This window comes from Microsporum canis, genomic scaffold (genome assembly GCF_000151145.1).
Source record: "Microsporum canis CBS 113480 supercont1.5 genomic scaffold, whole genome shotgun sequence".
Lineage (NCBI taxonomy): Eukaryota > Fungi > Ascomycota > Eurotiomycetes > Onygenales > Arthrodermataceae > Microsporum > Microsporum canis.
In genome coordinates this window covers 479209-498175 of record NW_003299165.1, presented here as the reverse complement: position 1 = coordinate 498175, position 18967 = coordinate 479209, and the positions used below count along the sequence as shown (strand labels likewise).

Below are 18967 nucleotides of genomic sequence, written 5' to 3'. Positions count from 1 at the left end.
GATCAATCCAGGCGAGCCATCATTTCCTCTTTCTTGAGAGGGGTGAAGTTGTCGATATCAAGGCCCTGGGCAAGAAGCTCAGCTCTCGCATGTGGTGGGATCAAACGATGGTTCATAGAGGGAGCAATGGACAACTCTGTGAACCGTGGTCAGTACAAGGCAGACGAAAGTGGATAACATGGGAAACGGGAGCTTACCGTGACGGGTGAAGTTGAACAACTTGGGCATGTCACGGTGAGGAGCGTTTGGATGGCGTGAGTCTGGGAGACGGATGTTTGGCTCACGAAGCTCGTCGAAGAATGGGTGGCAGAGAGCCTCAATGGAGGAGAGACGCTGGGTGGGAGTGTACTCCAATAGAGCGGTGATCAAGTCGATTGCCTCGTGGGAAGCCTTGCGGAAGACCTGTGTAGGAGTCAGTATGTTTTTATAACCTAGCCAGGGGATTCAGTTGACACAGTTGCATACCTTGTTGAATGGGTGAGGCTTGATCTGGGGGAACTTGTGCTCCATATAGTTGGGGTTCATGGTGCGAATCTGCTCGCGGGTAGGAGTTCCCAGAATCTTAATAATCTCAACCAACTGGTCGATGCCAGACTCTCCTTGGAAAAGGGGCTGGCCGAGCATCAATTCACCCATGACACATCCAGTGGACCAAACATCTAGACAAGAGTTGTACGTATTAGAGATATTTGTATAATTAAAAAATAAAAAATAAAAGGGAGACATACCAATCTTGGTGGTGTAGTTGGTAGCACCAAAGATCAACTCGGGAGCGCGGTAGTAGCGCGAGCAGATGTAAGAGACGTTTGGCTCATTCTCAACGAGGATCTTAGCACTGCCAAAGTCGCAGAGCTTGAGGATGCCAGTGCTGGGGTCGAGGAGGAGGTTCTGAGGCTTGATATCTCGATGGCAGATGCCCTGAGAGTGGATGTAGGCGAGGGAACGGAAGAGCTGGTAGGTGTACAGCTTGACCTCGAGCAAGGGCATGGTAGTCTTGAGCTTGTTAAAGTACCGCGAGGCGCGGTAGACGGTCTCTGGGACATATTCGAGCACCAAGTTGAGGTAGACTTCGTCCTTCTAGAAAAAAGTCGTCATGTTAACGAGGGGTTTGTCGAGCAACACACATTTAATAACTCTCACTCTCCCAACTACCACAAACTGCACCAGAACGTGGTATAAAAAAGAAAATAATAACTACTTACTCTATCACCGTTGGAGTAGTAAAAAGCCTTGAGCTCAACGATGTTCGGGTGACGGACTATGCGCATGATTTGCAGCTCACGGTTCTATGTTTGCAGGTCAGTGAATGCTTGTCAAACTAGAGAATTTTTTCTTGTTTCTACGAGTGAGAGCTTACCTTGAAGCGTTTATCTTGGAGAACGCGTTTGATGGCTGCGTCTTCACCTCCTGGAGACAGCTTGGTCTGAAAGACGATACCGAAGGAGCCATTGCCCACGATCTTGCACTGGGTGTACTGCATGTCACGAGTCTCTCCAGTGACGCCATCCTGCACCTTTTCACGGATCACCTCTGCACGCCGGTCAGTAGCTGAACTGAGCTCTCTTCCAAGACAAGTCAAGTCGAGTGAGGTGGGGAGGGGAAAAGCAAAAGACACGAAGAGCAAGGCAACTCACCACCCATACGCAGGCTGGAAAACATCCCAGACCTATTCTGTGACATCTTTTCTTGTGGCCAACACGACGAATCTGGCGACTATCAGACTGCTATAGCGGGAAGTTCCTCGAGCGAAACGATCGATCTGGAGGGCAGGAGGAAGGAAGAAGATATCGCGTGTTACAGCGAATTGAGAGATTTCGAACCTCTGAAAAAAAAGGCACAAAAACAACAAGATTAGCGAGGTCTTCTCCGCCAGATGAGCCAAAGACAAGAGGAAGAAGAAGAGCGAGTGGCAGCTGGGCAACAGCCTCGAGAGAGCTCACGTTCTGCAAGGTCCTTTCCGTTTCCCTTTCGCTTTGGTGCTTTCTCCCTTGCTCTTACGATCGAGAAAGAAAAGGAAGAGGAAGAAGATGAAGGTTGAAGAGAAGAAGAAGAAAGGGAGAGAAGAAGAAGAAAAAGGAAGAGAAGAAGGACAGCTGAGAGTGAATAAGAGGAACACAAGGCGGGCGTGCGGCGTGCAAAGAGATAGAGAAGGAGGAGGACGAGGTCGGCCGGCGGGGAGGGGAGGTTTTTTTTCTTTTGGGCGAGGTTTAGTTAAAGGGAGGAGGAGGAGAGGAGAGAAGGAGTTTAAAGGACCCAGAGAGTTTCCTGGCAGGCTCCACCAAGCTTTAGATGATGATGATGATGGAGAAGAAGAGATAAAGAGGCAGAGACAGACAGCAGGCGAAGAGGATACAGAGACAGACAGAGAGAGAGGCAGAGGGACAGAGAAGATGCAGAAGAGATACAAGAGAGCACAGACAACGTGACCAGCCAGCTCTAACAAGAAGAAGCAAAGAAGAGGAAGAAGAAGAAGCAAAGAGAAAGAAGACTTACAGTGAAGAGAGGGAAGACCTTTAAACCTGCAGCGTATAATACAGAGCTGAAGATGATGCCGGGAAGAAGAAAGGGGAGGAGGAAGATAGAAGAAGGGAAGAAGCTCTTCTGCTTCTGGGTCGAGAAACTGCGGCAAACTGCCTGCAAAAAAAAAAACTGTTCTAAAACTGCAAACCAAACTGTTTTTTTAAAAAAAATAACCGCTGCTAGTGCTATTTCAATCTTGTAAGTTGTTGAGATTGAAGAAGAAGAAGAAGAAAAAAAAGGAAGAAAAAGGAGGAAGAAGTTAGGAGCTTTGCTCTGCTTTGCTCTGCGTTCTCTGCTTTCTCACAAAGCTTGCAACTCCCGCCAACTCTCTTGCAAAAAAGCAAACCGCCCGCCAGACAGACAGCTGCCACACAAGAACAAGCCCACGAAGCTACGAGTTCCTACGGGGGGGTTACAGGATAATACGCAATACACAATACTTACCCTCTTTCGTCGTCTCGTCTCGTCTCTGTTTCAGGGTAATCACCGCTTTGCCTCTCCTCACCTCTCTCAGACATACGACTTGTGTCTCTCAAGGCATGACCGTCTATAACTGCTTCGAAAGTAGTCACGAGAGAAGCTTGAGGGAAGATCCTGGCGTGGGTATAAGTGGAAATACTGGTACTGGTCTTCGGATGCCTCTTTTTTAACCTACAAGAGGAAGTATAACTATATCCAAGAGAGAGAGGTCTCTTTTGCTTCTTCTTTGGCTTCTCCTTGCTAACGGGATGATCCTGTACTTAGGTTGCGGCAGGGAGAAAAAAAAGGGAAAGGAGGGTAAAAAAAGAAGAAGACCCCCGTACCTACATGCGGCCATGGTCAATTGGGCTTTGATCCCTGTTCCCCTTAATCCCATCATAATCCTCGCGCCACGATAACGGAAAGGAAAAGAAAAGAAAAGAAAAAAAGAGTTATGATGGTGATAGTGAATCAACTTGTTCCTGCAATGGGGGGGGAGGGTTATTCAACTATTTACTTACCCATATTATATATCGTGTGCTGGTGCTGCGTTGTCGGGTGACCAATTGCAATTTTCACCTGGAGCCAGGATAAGCTGTCGGAAGTCACAGGATCGCGTATCCACTGGGGCTTGTCTGTACCCAAGCCCGTATATACTTCTATCTTCAACTTGCTTTGGAGCTTCTTCTGCTTCCCTTGATGGATTGCCTCTTTCCCTTGTGTGGCCACCACGGGACAGGTTAACGGTCGGGCAGGTTGCTTGTTGGATGCCGGATGGAACCACCTGAATATCTGATGTTCATACGGCCACCGAAGGGAAGCTGTCCTTTGAACCTTCACCAGTCCTGATGGCCGTATTATTAATACCAAAAATGTCCACATAAAGGTCGATTTAGCGGCCTCTTGGCGGTTGAGAAGATGAAGTCATATGCTATGTATATTTCTCGTCGGACTCTCTCACGCTGGGCCTCTCCCTGTTCGTCTCGAGTCCCGCCGTGCCTGCGTGCCTTGCGTGTGTGCTGCAATTGACTTCCACCCCTCTCATCATTTTAGCACAGCACATCAGATAGGCACACATTATATACGCACAGAGTAGACGTTTGAGGCCGTGGCGTCCGATCGGCCTAGATCAACCCTCGTCATCCCACACCCCCCTTCGATTGCGGGAAGGAATAATTAGTTTGTATGACTGCGTCTATGCGCGCCAACTTCTATGACCTCCTTTTTGTTACTTACTATGTACTGCCCCCCTGGGAGACCAAGGCCTGAGAACAACCCAGGAAAGACGGAGGCCCTTGCCAGCCTGGTCTTTGGTGCCGGTCTTTTTTTTTTCTTCCGTTCTTTACCTCCCTGCAACTCTTATATATGTTGTGCGGGAAACGGGAAACGGGAAACGGAAAACTCATGTAGCCAGATGACATGCATATACTATGTACTATGTATGTATACACATCCTGACATGTTTGACTTGGCCATGCTATGTCGACGGCATCTCAGACCCCTTATGGTAGGGGTCCTCCACGAACAGTTCGATGCGGACCGTCTTTCCAGTTCCCTGATAACCCTGCATTTATCACGTCTGTGCCATCCTATACCATACTTCGCGGAACTAGGAGAAGTCTTCTGTGGAATATATACTCCGTATATGCACTTCATAAATGAGAAGGCCAAGGGCCAAGGAACGTGTAACACGGCCGTGTACGTCCGTTCCTCTCGACGGCCGTTGCGTTGGCCGGGCCGTGTAACTTTCACTCTTTTTCTCCCTTCTAACATCAACCAACTGCCACACACACCACCCAGGTTTACCTCTTCTCAAGCTATATATAATATACTACAGTGTACCTAGTCGAGCTCCCGACAAGGTACAATGGCTAATTCGAGCTTAGCTGGCCAGGATCTCTGTTTCAGGCACACAGCAAATCAAGGATATCTTCAGCTGCAGCATCGATCTTAGCATCTATCGTACTTGCAATACTGATATATATCATAGTAGGACTACATACGGAGTACATATACAAGACTTAAAGCCACGATCTCCTGCTTTTTTCCTTTTTGTAACGTAGATCGCCCCTCTCCCCAGTGCTACCTTCACCGCACATAGTATACGCGCAAAACAGTATCTCCAGGCGAGGATATGCAGAGAAGGGATGGAAACAGAAAAGAAATAAAGAGATGGGCACAGATGGCGGCATAACTACAGAAAGGCGTTACATAGATGTGATGCGCACATACACGAGTATATTGCCAATCCTCCGGACACGCCACATGCACGCACTCAGCCAGCATCTCAGACACAGCGACATCCCTTCGCCTCTTTACTAGCTACATCATAGTAGTACGTACCTACACTATTTACGTATGGAACGTACCTTACCTTATCAAGCCCAATGACCAGATGACGATATCATCCTTCACCCTTAGCCCAGCCTTACGAAGCCGCGAGCTAGCTCTGATGTCCTATTGGTGCATGCTCCTCGGCCTAGCATCCATACACAGAAAAACATCTCTATCCCAGGCCATGAAACTTCCCCGAGCCTGTCTGTCGGGTTAATACGATCTATCTGTCGGGACCTATCGACTTCCACGCCACAGCACATATATATACCTACCCGTCCTAACTGCCTGCCTGCAGCAATCAATCCCGCGTGTGTGGCCACTGGCCCAACCCGACCAGTACCAAACTACTGCACTGCGCAGGCACAGACGACAGACAGGCACAAGTGGAGAAAACAAGCGAGAGAGCGCCTTTTTTTTTTTTTGTCGTCTTTCACGAAAAAAGACCATTGACGGAATTATTATTAATGTGTACTTGTTGGAAGGTCTCGACTTGTCTCTCGAACTGCATTGCTCTCACTCGCTTCGGCGTCTGGCTTGTCCAGGTGATCGATTTAAACACATCGAATTAAGCCAGGATTGAAGCTAACGACTTCGAACTAGCGGCAGGCGCTACAAGTTAAGACACATACGCCGATAGCTTCAGAGATGGGGACTTTTTTCCCTTTTGTCTTTTTGTGTCTAATATTAAATCTAACCTTGTTCTCCATCTGTACCTTCTTCTACACATATCCACCGGTTTATAACACCGAAACGGACGAACGGATAGAAAGAGAGGAAGGGGGAAAGTTAGGCGGAGGAGACAATTGCAAGAGTTGGATAGGCTTTTCGAGAGCGATGTTCATTTGCATAAGCATATATATGATGTTATGCTGATGTATGCTCTGCATCCCGTTTCTTCTGCGCTCGTCATCTTCCGAAACACTTCACAGCATAACTTAACAACGACTAGTTCTCGTCTCTCGTTCGCTTTATTTTTGCAAAGAAGCGAGAGAGATAAAGAAAAAGTCAATTCCTTTTTTCTTTTTCTTTTCTCTCTTTTGCTGGCTATGGCATTGCTTTTTTGCATGCTAGCCTTACTTACCACGAGCTGGGTTCCGTGGATCAACTTGTACGAGTTACAAGGAGAACGAGAGAGTCGATCATGCAGAACCGCTCCTCACCGTGTCGCAGACACACAGATAGAAAAGAGAGGGAAAAAAAAAGATGTTGATAAGAGTGGGATTCGAACCCACGAGAGGTCTCCCTCAGCAGAGCTTAAATCTGCCGCCTTAAACCACTCGGCCATCTTACCGGAATATTAAGTTGTTATCCACACTAAATTAGATTATAGTAGTGGGCCTGTTTGAGCCTCCTTACTCATTACTATACTCCGTAAATGTAAGTGTATACTATATATGTTGATAAACGAAGTACCAAGTCGTACCATTTCTTCCCGAATATATGGCCAAGCCTTGAAGATGATGATGCAATGTAAATCAATATTAATTACTCCAAGGAAGCTCGAGACGTGTCAGATGATCGTACCGAGCTGTCAGGCTTCTTCCCTGTCCCCTGTAGCCTCTAATGCAATTACTTGTGCTTGATATAGGGTATATGCATGCATGATTGTATAGATCGGGTGAGCTGCTGATTTCATCTGGTTGTCTTAAATGGAGTACATTCTCTTCCGTGTTCATTGCCTTTCCCCCCCGCCCTTATCTCTGCAGGAAGGGAAGAACGTATAGCGTCATTCGCATATATCCCATGGTTGATATACTACTTCGATGGCTCCTCTCTCTGGAAGCCACGTACATTGCATGGCCACGTCGAGATATACACCATGGAATGTATAGATTGGGAACGAAGAGAGTGTGTGCGTGTGTGAGCTATTTCTTGAGTTAGCCAAGCAGCTTTGATCCTCAGATGTTGACCATCACCTGTAACCCGAAGTTTGCATTCGATACCAGGGAATGGTCACTCTACCCTGCATGATAGTCCCCAGTGTCGAAGATGGTCTAATTTTCTAAGTTTCGACTGGAGATGGCTAACAGGCCGTGTCGATTAGGTCGGCTGGATAGAAGCCCGAGTCCCACGAAAATAATAGTGCAGTAGTATAATATACATCTGAACCTCAATTCACTCTGGCACTTCAAATAGAAGAAACAAACAGACAAAAATCAAGTCATGTTATTTTACATTCCTTCCCTCTAAGTTTTGACAAAACAACCCCAACAGAAGGATAAAGGGATAAAACAGTATAAAAAAACACACACAGCCTAATCATGTCACAATCCTTTTCCCATCTGACTCGAATCTCATATCCCATTATCCGTCCACAAAACACAAGCGGCAAGGTAGCACTAGGGTAGGAAAAACATGATATGATTCTTCGGGAATAAAAATAAGAGTTACCATTAAAACAGTAACAGGATAAAAGCGGCTTGTTAAGACAGGAGAGTAAAAGAACAAAAAGAAAAAAGTGGGGGGAGGCGAAGAGATCTATACAAGATGAAGTTCCGTACACCTAATACAACTGCCTGAACGTTTATGCATGGGATTGAAAGGAAAAGGGTCTTCGAGAGTTCATAGAGACAGGTGCAACCGGAGAGCCTGAATAAAACCCTGTGGAATTAGTACAACAAGGAATAGACGCTGTCATGGTGCAGATATTATAAAGGATATATGGGATATATGGTCATGAATTGCTGGTTGGTAAGGAGGTGTGAGGCAAGAATGAGGGATAGAGTTCTTCAAGCTTTATGTTTAGAAAGGTGGAGAGACGCTAGCCAGCTCTCCAGACTCCTGTTGTTCCATCAGTTCCTCTGATGCCATCTCAAAGGAGACTGCAAGACCAATTTTGGCAGTTTGCTATATAATCAATAAAATGTTAGTTACCAATAAATCATCAATTTTCTTTACTTGAGAAATATCACTTGCCTTGACTTGGTCTATTTCACCAGCAAAGGTGAGAGAAATTGGCATTGCAACTCTCTTTTCCAAGAGACAGCTCAGTTTTCCGGCGCTGTCAACTTGGGCTCTAAAGGTAGATGCCCTGAACTCATACTTGGCTCCAACAGCCGTGGTTCCTTCTCTCTGCATACCTCCCATCATTGGGTTGCCGCTTGGTGCGAATTGAAGGTTCATATCCACACCAGCTTCGACCTTATCCGAAAGCTTCTTCCAGAATGAGGCATTGATTGTTCCCTGGGCCTGTAACTGGGCACTAGCAATCCAGTCGTCTGCCTTATATCGTGCGCAGTATGACAAGGCAGTCTCTGGTCGAGCACTAAGTCCAGCACGCTGCCACATGGCCTCCAAGCCCAAAGCCAAACCAGGAGTGATAGACTGCAGGTAGCTTCCAATGAAGATGCCGGTAAGGCCACCCTCCAGAATTGACGGGTTAAAGGCCTTGAGGGATGCCGAAAAGTCGGCTCCCGTATAGTCGTTATCGAGCTGCAGGAGTCCCTGAGAAGAACCAGGCATTATCTGGACATTGGCTTTACTGACCAAAGATGGGCTCCAACGATAATTGGCAACTGCGGCTAGGGCTCCGTCACTACCAATGTTACCTTGCATAAGGACCTACGGGTTAATTAATATATTAGCTTGAGTGCTACTGCAAAAAATAGGTATAGGTCACTCTAAAGGATGGCTTACATCTGAGGTACCAAACATGGTAGAAAATGCATATGGAGGTAGGTTTCCTTGAGAACCCATAGTAAATGCATGAGAGACTCGGAAAAGAGGCGAAACTCCAAAGACCTTGGTCAAATCGGCACGGAGGCCTGTGAACATGAAATTGGAAAGCAGGACATCCTTCTGGACCTCGCGAGCAACCATCTCGACGGTTCCAGGATTCGACAGCCCAAGGTCTGCTCTCCTCCGTGCAAATGCATCGTATGAATCTTGTATAGCTGCCGCAGCAGGGTTATCGGTCAAAAAAGAAAGGGCAGAGGCGAAGTCGGCCATGGTGACTTAAGAGATGATTGAGAACGCGGTAGAGAAATCAGTTGTTGAGCGAAACGGAAAAGAGATCGTTTTCAAATCAAATAAAGAAAAATGCAACTCTGAACGAGAGACGTTCGTCACAGCCTGTCGAGCTTGTCGAATGACAATTGGCAATCGGGCTTCGTTGCAAAGCTCGCTCCAGCGTTTGAAAGCGTTGCAGATGAAAAAATGTGGTTTTTGCTTTGAAACTTCTTTTTCTGCGTCCAAGTCCGCCAAGACCTGGATGCGCGCTAAGCTTATTTGGGCATTCATCTTCTTGAACTTCGTCTTCATGTTGAACTTGCAACTTGCAACCTCAGTTGAATGTTATGCTTATTTCTCTATAACTACGGGTTCTGGAGGGTTTCTGATCTTGTTCCCTTGCTTAGAAGAGTTGTTTTATATTTGCGTACTTACTGTGTTGCGGGATACCAGTCTTCCTCGACATTACTTGGATTCCCCACATGTTTCTTAGCCGACCCGCCTTGTAACAAGCTGCTCACTTGATACCAACGTCAGTAACAGGAGGATAGAGCCTTGAATACTTGGATTGGGCCTGTCTGAGCCCATTAAACACACAATATAACTGTGTGGTTGCCACTATGGATACCCTACTGTATGTTTTCTGGCCGCACGCATACAATGATATATGAAGTTGTAAGCAGACAAGGCTTTGGGAGGCACATAGCTCACTATATATATAGAACCGCCGATGTCGTCGCGAGTGCACCTCGTTTTCGACGGAAGTCGTCAACCTTTGTTGATGCTATTCATGACATGCCGGAAATGCCAGCTTTAGCTCCAGCTCAACTTTATAGTACCGAATCCGGCCGTCTCTTCCATTCTGGACGGATTGTCATTATCACGGTTGGGTTGCCAGCCCGGGGTAAAACGTCAGAAACCCTGCAACCACTATTTTATCATTTGTTTTGCTAAAAATTTTCATTTTGTAGGCATATATCTGTAGCTCTTGCTAGATATCTTAGATGGTACGTATACCCAAATGTCAATAACATGTGTTCTCCGCTTACAAATGGATATAGGCTAGGAGTGAAAACCCGTATTTTCCATCTTGGGGACTATAGACGAGCTACGGTTGGCGTAGGTGCTGAGCTGCCAGAGGACTATTTCTTTGCAAATGGTGAGCGGTCTCTATCCTCAATGTCTAGGTATAAAGCTAATTTTTTAAATAGCATCTGCGTCATCCGTCCTTCTTCGACAGAAGATTGTTAAGAGATGCCGTGAGGATATATATCGGTTTTTGAACCATGAAAATGGACAAATTGCCATATATGATGCTGTTAACCCCCTTGCTGCTGGAAGAATATCTCTCTCAAGAGAGTTTGCGAAACAAGATATTGAGGTATGAACAGGATTCATAAATTGTGGGCAGAGAGCTGACCATGTAGACTTTATTTATTGAATCATCGTGCAGCGATGAGCGTATAATCGAAGAGAACGTACGACGAGTGAAGATCTCATCTCCAGATGTATGAAACCATCTTTCTACCCTCTATATCGAGTCATTTATTTAATACTCATCTTCTGGGATTATAGTATGTGGGATGGGATTCTCAAGTGGCTGTAAAAGATTATTTAGCTCGAATTTCTGCCAGGATTCCACTCTTTGAAACGATGCAGGAACAAGAACTAAACTATATTAAGGTATATAGAGGTGGTATCTGTATGGATCCGGAGAAAAAACTGACATATCGATAGATGTTTAACGCTGGTGAGAAGATGATGATAAACAATCGCGGGTTTGGTTACCTCCACCATCGAATTGTGTTCTACCTCTTGAACCTCCATATCAAAAATAGGCGCACCTACTTCGTCAGGGTATGTAATTCAATAGTCAATATTATCCCTCATATACTTATAATTTTAATAGGCCGGTACATCCATGGTATCAGACTCATATAAGGCAGACTCCTCGCTTTCGTCTACGGGGGAAGATTATGCCCGCAAGATGACTGATACACTTATTAAACATCGGGAGGAGGAAAGAAAAATTCTACTAGAACAGGGTGAGCCCGATCCGCAACTCAGACCACTTATTATTTGGTCCTCAACCCGGCGCAGATCTGTAGAGACTGCACAATTCCTTCGGTTACAGGGATATAGAGTCCGGCATCGTTCTCAGATGAGCCAGTTGAACCCTGGGGTTTGCGAAAAAATGTCTGAAGAACAGATCAGAAAAGAATATCCTGATGAAGTTGAAATGCATGACTTAGATCCATATCATCATAGATACCCCAGAGCTGAGGTAAGTGGTAGATGGCGCCAGGCTGTGTATCGGCTATTGATACTGACACAAATATAGTCTTATCATGACTTGGCCGTGCGGCTTGAGCCTGTAATCCTTGAGCTAGAGCGCGAGCAAAATGACCTTCTTATTATCGCACATGAAAGCGTTTTAAGGGTGCTATATGGTTATTTGATGGCGTGTAACTCGACCGACATCCCTTTTTTGTCCTTCCCACGAGACCAGATAATTGAGGTAAAGTCATGCACTGCTTTAGGTAACTGTTTGCACATTCATATATCGCTAATAACTCTATAGATAATCCCTGCCAGCTATAATAACCGGGCAAAGCGCATACATATCCCAGACCTTCCACCAGAGATTGTTCCAGGGTCACCAGAGGACATTAAAATTCCCGTGCCACAGAGTGGTATCGTTTCACCAATGCCTGGTGGTGGGTTGGATGGCTCTTCATTCGAAGGAGGTCCAACCCCGCAACTCGGATTTAGGACACTCAAGCATCCAGAAAAGATTTCCCAGCATCATGCTGAAGATGTCGTTTGAGGGTCTCGTTGTTATTCCTCCTCCGTTGACGTATCAGATCATGTATGAGTTAATGATGTGATTTTCGTCTCTTCCTCTTAGCGTCTGATCTTTCCTACTGTCGAAACTGCTCTTATGCTCTTATTAAATCAATCTTTTCATACCGACCACTATCCTCCATGGAGGGTAGATACGAATAGAATGTTGTCTCCATTTGAAATTTCATAGGCACCCTCTCCCTCCAATTCCCAATCGGCATCGTTGATTAACACCAATATTCCAGGTCGCCTAAATCACGGTTTAGGAGAAGTTAGCCAAATTATCATGCTATCAGTGACAGCAACAGAAAGATATACTAACACATGATCATCAATAACGAAGAGCTCCTTTCTTTGGTCCTTCATTACATTCTCGATCAAGTATTTCACCAGGTAGCTGATATTCGTTGCCGCTCCGCTCGGGTCCCGGGATGGTAACGCAATTCTATGAGTTCTTTCATTTGAAAATAGCATCTCAAGGCCACCACTAAAGCAGTTTCATAGGTTCATGGTATTTAATTAATATTTATATCAACATCGGGGGGGGTGGGATTCGTTTAGGGAAGACCAACGTAAATTCTACTGTGATATCGAGAGTATCTTCGCCTTTGGCATGGCTGACAGTATCAGCCGGAACTGAGCCCATAATTATGGACTAGAAAATATAATCAATATGCTTAAGTGTATCAACACGCTTCAAATGCAAGTTGTTGTCATGTCCATGCCGTGTAATTACGGCGGGGAGGGAAAATCTCTTATCGATAAGATGGGGCTTTTTTCACCCAAGTTTATCAAACCTTAACGACTCTGGTTGGCAAACTGATCAGGATAATAACTACTTCAATAAACCCCCAAGCTACGGAGCAGGAAAGGGCCTCTTAATCATATAAAGGGTTCTTTAGATAAAATTGCCATTCATGGTATCAGTTACAACGGATTTCATCAGCGTCGGGGGCAACAGGAATCCCGCAGCAGCAGACTGGCACCATCAGTCTGGCTTACTAGCCTTTGGTGCGAATAATAATGTTGCTATTTGGAACCCTTCAGTAAGTGTTTAATTACTGTTTCTTTAAATGGTGACTGCCTGAGAACTAACATGTATGGCTTGATTTCTAGGACAAAAACGACAGAGGCGTATATACGCTTCTCGTGGGCCATACGGACAAAGTAAACGCTGTCAAATTTTACACATCTTCCACCACCGGACCGATACTACTTATTACAGGTGGTAGTGATCACGCTATACGAATATGGAAATCAGATTCTTCAAGTCCGCCTAATTTTTCACAGGTGGCGGTCGTGGAAGGACAACATGGAGGCTCCCTCAATTGTATTGAGGTCGCAAGTAAATCGAATATTTTCGTTTCTGGAGCCGCAGATGGGACCGTCAAAGCATGGAGAATAATTGAAGAAAGCGACGCTGTAAAATGCCAGTTATTACAGAGCATTTCGTTGAAACCTCGGTATTTTCCTCTTGCAATGGCACTGAAGTTCATACCCAGCCTGGACGCTGGGGACAAATTGGGTGGAATGGTACTAGCAGTCGGGGGAACCCGGTCCTCAATTCAGATATATTCTGCGCAGGACACCAATGATCTCAAATTCGAGCTTAGCACCACTTTAATAGGGCACGAGAGCTGGATACGATCCCTTGCATTTTCACCTGAAAGTGATAGTGTGCACGGCGAAGGGGAACCCACCACACCACGAGACTTTCTACTTGCCTCATGCAGTCAGGATAAGTATATTCGCCTTTGGAAAGTGAACCCTGGAGAAGGCACTGCTTCGGCTACGCCAAAGAACGTGGAAGACCAATTGTTGGCTGGAATGGAGCAGGCGACATTGACTCCAAAGGCTCACCGTTTTGATATGCATGGTGCCAAATATTCAATCACATTTGAAGCTCTTCTTCTTGGTCATGAAGACTGGGTTTATACCGTAGCATGGAACCCAAATCCCTTCCGCCCACAACTTCTATCTGCTTCTGCTGATAACTCCCTAGTTATCTGGGAGCAAGACCCTATAACTGGCATCTGGTTTTCACTATCAAGAATGGGAGAAATTAGCTCCTTGAAGGGCTCCACCACCGCTACCGGCAGTGCTGGTGGTTTCTGGATTAGCCTTTGGTCTCCATCGGGGAATGTAGTTGTCTGTTTAGGCAGGACAGGGAGTTGGAGGTCATGGAGACATGATGCTGCCGCGGATGCATGGCTCCCCATACCAGGGATTACAGGGCATGTTAGAGGCGTTGGAGATGTTGCCTGGGAATCTAGCGGCGGGTATCTTCTATCTACTAGCGGAGACCAAACGACGAGGCTGTATGCTGAGTGGAAGAAGGGCAACCATCACTCGTGGCATGAATTTTCACGGCCCCAAATACATGGTTATGACCTGAACTGCCTTGCGCTGCTGGGGCCGTCTAGATTTGTCTCCGGCGCTGATGAAAAGCTTCTAAGAGTCTTTAATGAAACGAAAGCGGTTGCTAACTTGCTCACGCGGCTGAGTGGGCTAGCTCAGCCTACAAGTGATGAAGAAATGCCCGAAGCCGCTAGTATACCTGTACTAGGCTTGTCTAATAAAGCCATGGATGAGGAGGTTGGAGGAGACGAAGAAACAAACGAAGCTGGCGAGCAAAAAGAACTACAAGCAGCTCAACCTGAGGTGTACAACTTGGAGATCGACCACCCACCATTAGAGGACCATCTAGCCAGACATACACTCTGGCCAGAACATGAAAAGCTGTATGGCCATGGATACGAAATATCAGCCGTTACTGCGAGTCGCGACCGATCTATCATCGCAACCGCATGTAAAGCTAGCTCCATCGATCATGCAGTTATTCGTCTATATGACACTTCAACATGGAACGAAATAAGACCTCCGTTGATAGCCCACTCATTAACAATAACCTCTTTACGGTTTTCTGCTGGTGATAGATACCTTCTCAGTGTCGGACGTGATCGACAGTGGGCAGTTTTCGAACGAGACTCGGTCAACAAGCTACTATTTAAAATGGTAACCTCCAACCCCAAAGGCCACTCAAGGATGATATTGAGTGCGAGTTGGGCACCCCATCCGACTGCTACAGTGTTTGCTACGGGTGGTCGTGACAAGTCCGTCAAGCTATGGGTTCAGGAGGGGGCTTCGTTCATTGCTAAAACTACAATCTCCTTCTCCCATCCGGTTACTGCTATCGACTTCCTCCCGATAACAGCGCATGATGGGCTTTATCTCGCCGTTGGAGATGATTCCGGCCAGTTATTCATTTACAGGATTCATCTAGAAAGCTTTGAGGCAGGGGCAATGATCACGATCCCGATATCAGAATGCCCGTCCAAATCCATTACTCAAGTAGCATGGAGGCCAGTGAACGGATTAGTAGATGTGTATGGAGAGGATGTTGCAGCCACTGGCAGGAAACCAGGATGCCAGCAGCTTGCAGTTGCAAGTGAGGATTCTTCAGTTCGTATATATAATGTCGATAGCCTTCCGATATAGGCACCCTGGCATCTCGGTACAAAAGAGTGAACATTATCTACAATAGCGAAAAGACAATCTTCTAGAGGCAATAATTCCAAAAGCGTAAAAAAGGAAATGATATAAAAGTCTATGGCGTTGAGGCCGCACGTATGCTCAAATGCAACCACCCAAGGGCATTAATAGCAGGAAATAAGAAAATTCGTCTCACCGTTAAGGGTTGAGGTATTTTAATCTTCCTCGAATTGCAAGCAATAACCAATCGATGTGAGGACATATGCCTACTCATTAATTCCTTGTCTCCGCTTTAGCCTCTGCTGGTCTACCAGGGCGAGGCCCACGCTCTTTCATGTCCTTCCTTAACCATTCGAGAACCAACTCGCCCAGCTGGCTGTTCTCCGACATGCGAGGACGGTTGCTATAAAACTTCTCCATGGAACCCCAGTCCCGTACCTGGCCCATGTGCATGTGAACCAGGTGAGTCGGCCATTGAGCCAGATTGTCCAGGATATGGGTTGCGTAGACGATAGTGCAGGGTCTCCTTTCGGTCTCCCGTTTCAAAAAATCCAAGAAGTTGCTTCGGCTAAGCAAATCCAAGTCCACGGTGATCTCATCTAGCAAGAGTAGGTTCCATGGTCTCAACAGGCCCATGGCAAGCTGCACACGCCGCCTCTCTCCATCAGACACAGAGTGCATGTGCCATGACATATCAATATCGAGAATTTCAACCAGCTCGTCTCTTCTCTCCGTATAGTAATCTCCTCCCACAGATCCGAGTAAAGTCGGCACGTCGATATCGGTTCGAACGATCGGGTTGAGAACCCATTCAGTGCCGAGATATGTCACACCTTCGAGGCCTTCTTTGAACGGGTCGACCCCTCCAATGACGATGGAACCGTTTGGCGCAAGACGTTTACCCGAAAGGAGCCTGAGGAGCGTACTTTTACCAGCACCATTGGCTAGATAAAGAGAAGCAAGAACAGAGCAGAAATAGTTTTAGAAATGGTAATAAAAATATTTGGAAAACAGTTCATGTGGGGGGGGGCAATATAACGACAATATGGAATGGAGTATGCTTTACCGCCAATCAAAAGTGTCCGACTATTCTGAGGGAGATCCAGAGAGACATTCGACAATCCTTTCGAGCCATCAGGAAACTGATAGTTGAGGTCGTCGACCTTGATATTGGTGTCTGGTGTGGCGCTGGACGAGGCCATTGTGATGAATATTTCAAATTTGGTGAAATAACGGGAACTCTGCTTGCGAGTGAATGCCGTCCCAATAAACAACTAATACTCTATGACAGTAGACAGGCTTGAAGTAGAGGAGAAATGGGCATATATATATATTTCCAGCGAGCTCTCTATATAGCTATACAAATAAGAAAACTTCTTGCAAACGGCCGAGATGCAAAACACGTGAAGAGATTTATAATCACTTTGTTTCAAACAATCCATGTCGAGCTTCTTTGATGTTTATATGCATCTTAAAAGTAGCTAAAAGCTGGGCAGATGGTGGGAGTTGTGATCGGTGTCTTATATTTGACGGATAATTCTTCATCGTCCTTGATAATTTGATATCTACTATGTATTCAAATTGGATGACACCTAATACGCGTATGATACGCAGTAGTTCGAATAAAAATGAACAGTTTCACTTGATAATGAGTAATTTATACGCCTCAATACAATGTAGAAAATTACAAGTCGAACTTTTCCCTCCAAACATTTCAAGCATATTCAACAGTGGACGTTTTTGTGTGTAGTGCTTCATATATAAAAAGTCTTAGCAAATAAATTATGATAAGCTTCCTTCGATCTTTTATGGCATCTCCAAATCCTCCGACGAAGCCTCTGATTGCTGTGGTTGGCGCTACAGGGACAGGAAAATCCAAAGTGAGTAACAACAGGCGACACCATAGAGTGAGAATGTGTATTAAATATTGGCATAGTTGGCGGTTGACCTTGCGGTACGATTCAATGGAGAGATCATCAATGCAGATGCTATGCAAATGTACAAGGGCCTTCCAATAACCACCAACCAAATACCCATTGAAGAGAGACATGGGATCCCACATCACTTGATCGGATGTGTAGATCTGGACCAGAACCCCTGGAGAATTGGTGTATTCAAGAGGGAGAGTCTGAAGATTATTGACGAGATTAGGTCAAGGGGAAAAGTCCCCATACTTGTTGGCGGGACCCATTATTATACACAGTCTGTCCTGTTTCATGAGCCCTTACTTGACGAAGGGGTCTCGGGCGACGAAACTTCGAAGCAGTCGGAACAACTCCAAAATAATGAAATTTCAACAACAGATTCTAGTAATGCGGTGGACTTTTCGATACTCGACGCTACTCCAGAGGAGGTCTACCAGAAGCTAAAGGAGGTCGACCCTGTAATGGCAAATCGATGGCATCCCAAAGAGAAGAGGAAGGTTCGTCGGTCTCTAGAGATTTATTTACAAACTGGGCGGCCAGCCTCCGAGATATATGAAGAACAGAAGAGGAAAATCAGACAAGTTGGGACGCAGGACGATGGTCCCCACGGAGAAGAATTGGAGGACTCAGACTCTCAGCTAGGACAGGCAAGGTTTCCCCTTCTTGTCTTTTGGGTATATACCGAAAAAGAAGAACTAAGAAAGAGACTGGATAAGCGTGTTCACGGGATGATAAACCAAGGCTTACTTCAGGAAGCTCAGAAAATGTTTAAATATTTACAAGATAAAACTTCAGAAGGGGTGGAGGTCGATCGAACTCGCGGAATCTGGATGTCCATCGGATTTAAAGAGCTGGAGCCTTACATCAACGAGTTGCTCTTATCGAAGGGGGAATCTAGTTCTGAACTTGACAAAGTGAAGGATGAATGCATTGAGTCAATCCAGTCTGCTACAAAAGTATACGCCAAACATCAAACGAGATGGATTAAGCGTAAATTGTGGAAAGCCTTGGGCACTGCTGGAATGACGGATCGTCTGTACATTGTCGATTCAACTAACGTGGACGAATGGGATACTGTCGTACGTCAACCTGCCGAAGATATTACCTCGAAATTCCTTTCTGGAAACACACCCCCACACCCCAAAGATACCTCGGAAGCCGCAAATGAATTCTTTGCATCCGTCGATGTGCCGGCACCCTTTGAAGTTGACGATATTCCACAGATGAGGTTATGCCCCGTGTGTAATACTACCATGACCGGAACGGATACCTGGTCTGCTCATATTACCGGGAGAAGACATAAGAGGGCGATAAAGTCTGCTATAAATAAGCAACGCCGAGAGGAATATTTCCGGAAACTGCGGGAGGAGTCCAACAATGCACCTTCTACAGAATCGTAATATATTCAGCGGCGAATCAATAGAGGGCTAAGAGGCATTCAT

General features: G+C 45.8%; 7 protein-coding genes and 1 non-coding gene across 8 annotated transcripts; 3 read left to right on the top strand and 5 right to left on the bottom strand.

The window, feature by feature from the left end:
• Positions 1-2: 2 nt before the first annotated feature.
• On the bottom strand, positions 3-1680 carry MCYG_05251 (protein kinase gsk3; the record flags this gene model as incomplete). Its single annotated transcript, XM_002845336.1, has 7 exons — positions 3-136; positions 198-402; positions 466-659; positions 729-1077; positions 1203-1286; positions 1358-1530; positions 1635-1680. The coding sequence occupies 7 exons, from the start codon at positions 1678-1680 to the stop codon at positions 3-5; spliced, it is 1185 nt and encodes a 394-aa protein (XP_002845382.1).
• Positions 1681-6523: 4843 nt separating this feature from the next.
• On the bottom strand, positions 6524-6607 carry MCYG_10552. Its single transcript has one exon. It is a non-coding gene; the product is annotated as a tRNA-Leu (tRNA).
• A 1451-nt stretch (positions 6608-8058) lies between these two features.
• MCYG_05250 (mitochondrial import receptor subunit tom-40) lies at positions 8059-9264 on the bottom strand (the record flags this gene model as incomplete). Its single annotated transcript, XM_002845335.1, has 3 exons — positions 8059-8163; positions 8233-8877; positions 8953-9264. 3 exons carry the CDS (start codon positions 9262-9264, stop codon positions 8059-8061), a joined length of 1062 nt encoding a protein of 353 aa, XP_002845381.1.
• Positions 9265-9884: 620 nt separating this feature from the next.
• Positions 9885-12091, top strand: MCYG_05249 (6-phosphofructo-2-kinase/fructose-2,6-bisphosphatase; the record flags this gene model as incomplete). Its single annotated transcript, XM_002845334.1, has 11 exons — positions 9885-9898; positions 9987-10175; positions 10236-10271; positions 10326-10423; positions 10476-10645; positions 10692-10772; positions 10840-10947; positions 11002-11121; positions 11174-11548; positions 11606-11782; positions 11846-12091. The coding sequence occupies 11 exons, from the start codon at positions 9885-9887 to the stop codon at positions 12089-12091; spliced, it is 1614 nt and encodes a 537-aa protein (XP_002845380.1).
• Positions 12092-12240: 149 nt separating this feature from the next.
• On the bottom strand, positions 12241-12754 carry MCYG_05248 (uncharacterized protein; the record flags this gene model as incomplete). The annotated part of the gene is made up of 3 exons (XM_002845333.1): positions 12241-12358; positions 12431-12595; positions 12681-12754. The coding sequence occupies 3 exons, from the start codon at positions 12752-12754 to the stop codon at positions 12241-12243; spliced, it is 357 nt and encodes a 118-aa protein (XP_002845379.1).
• A 271-nt stretch (positions 12755-13025) lies between these two features.
• On the top strand, positions 13026-15606 carry MCYG_05247 (elongator complex protein 2; the record flags this gene model as incomplete). Its single annotated transcript, XM_002845332.1, has 2 exons — positions 13026-13154; positions 13225-15606. The coding sequence occupies 2 exons, from the start codon at positions 13026-13028 to the stop codon at positions 15604-15606; spliced, it is 2511 nt and encodes an 836-aa protein (XP_002845378.1).
• A 267-nt stretch (positions 15607-15873) lies between these two features.
• MCYG_05246 (CCR4-Not complex subunit Caf16) lies at positions 15874-16802 on the bottom strand (the record flags this gene model as incomplete). Its single annotated transcript, XM_002845331.1, has 2 exons — positions 15874-16544; positions 16667-16802. 2 exons carry the CDS (start codon positions 16800-16802, stop codon positions 15874-15876), a joined length of 807 nt encoding a protein of 268 aa, XP_002845377.1.
• Positions 16803-17408: 606 nt separating this feature from the next.
• Positions 17409-18925, top strand: MCYG_05245 (tRNA isopentenyltransferase; the record flags this gene model as incomplete). Its single annotated transcript, XM_002845330.1, has 2 exons — positions 17409-17480; positions 17537-18925. The coding sequence occupies 2 exons, from the start codon at positions 17409-17411 to the stop codon at positions 18923-18925; spliced, it is 1461 nt and encodes a 486-aa protein (XP_002845376.1).
• Positions 18926-18967: the final 42 nt, after the last annotated feature.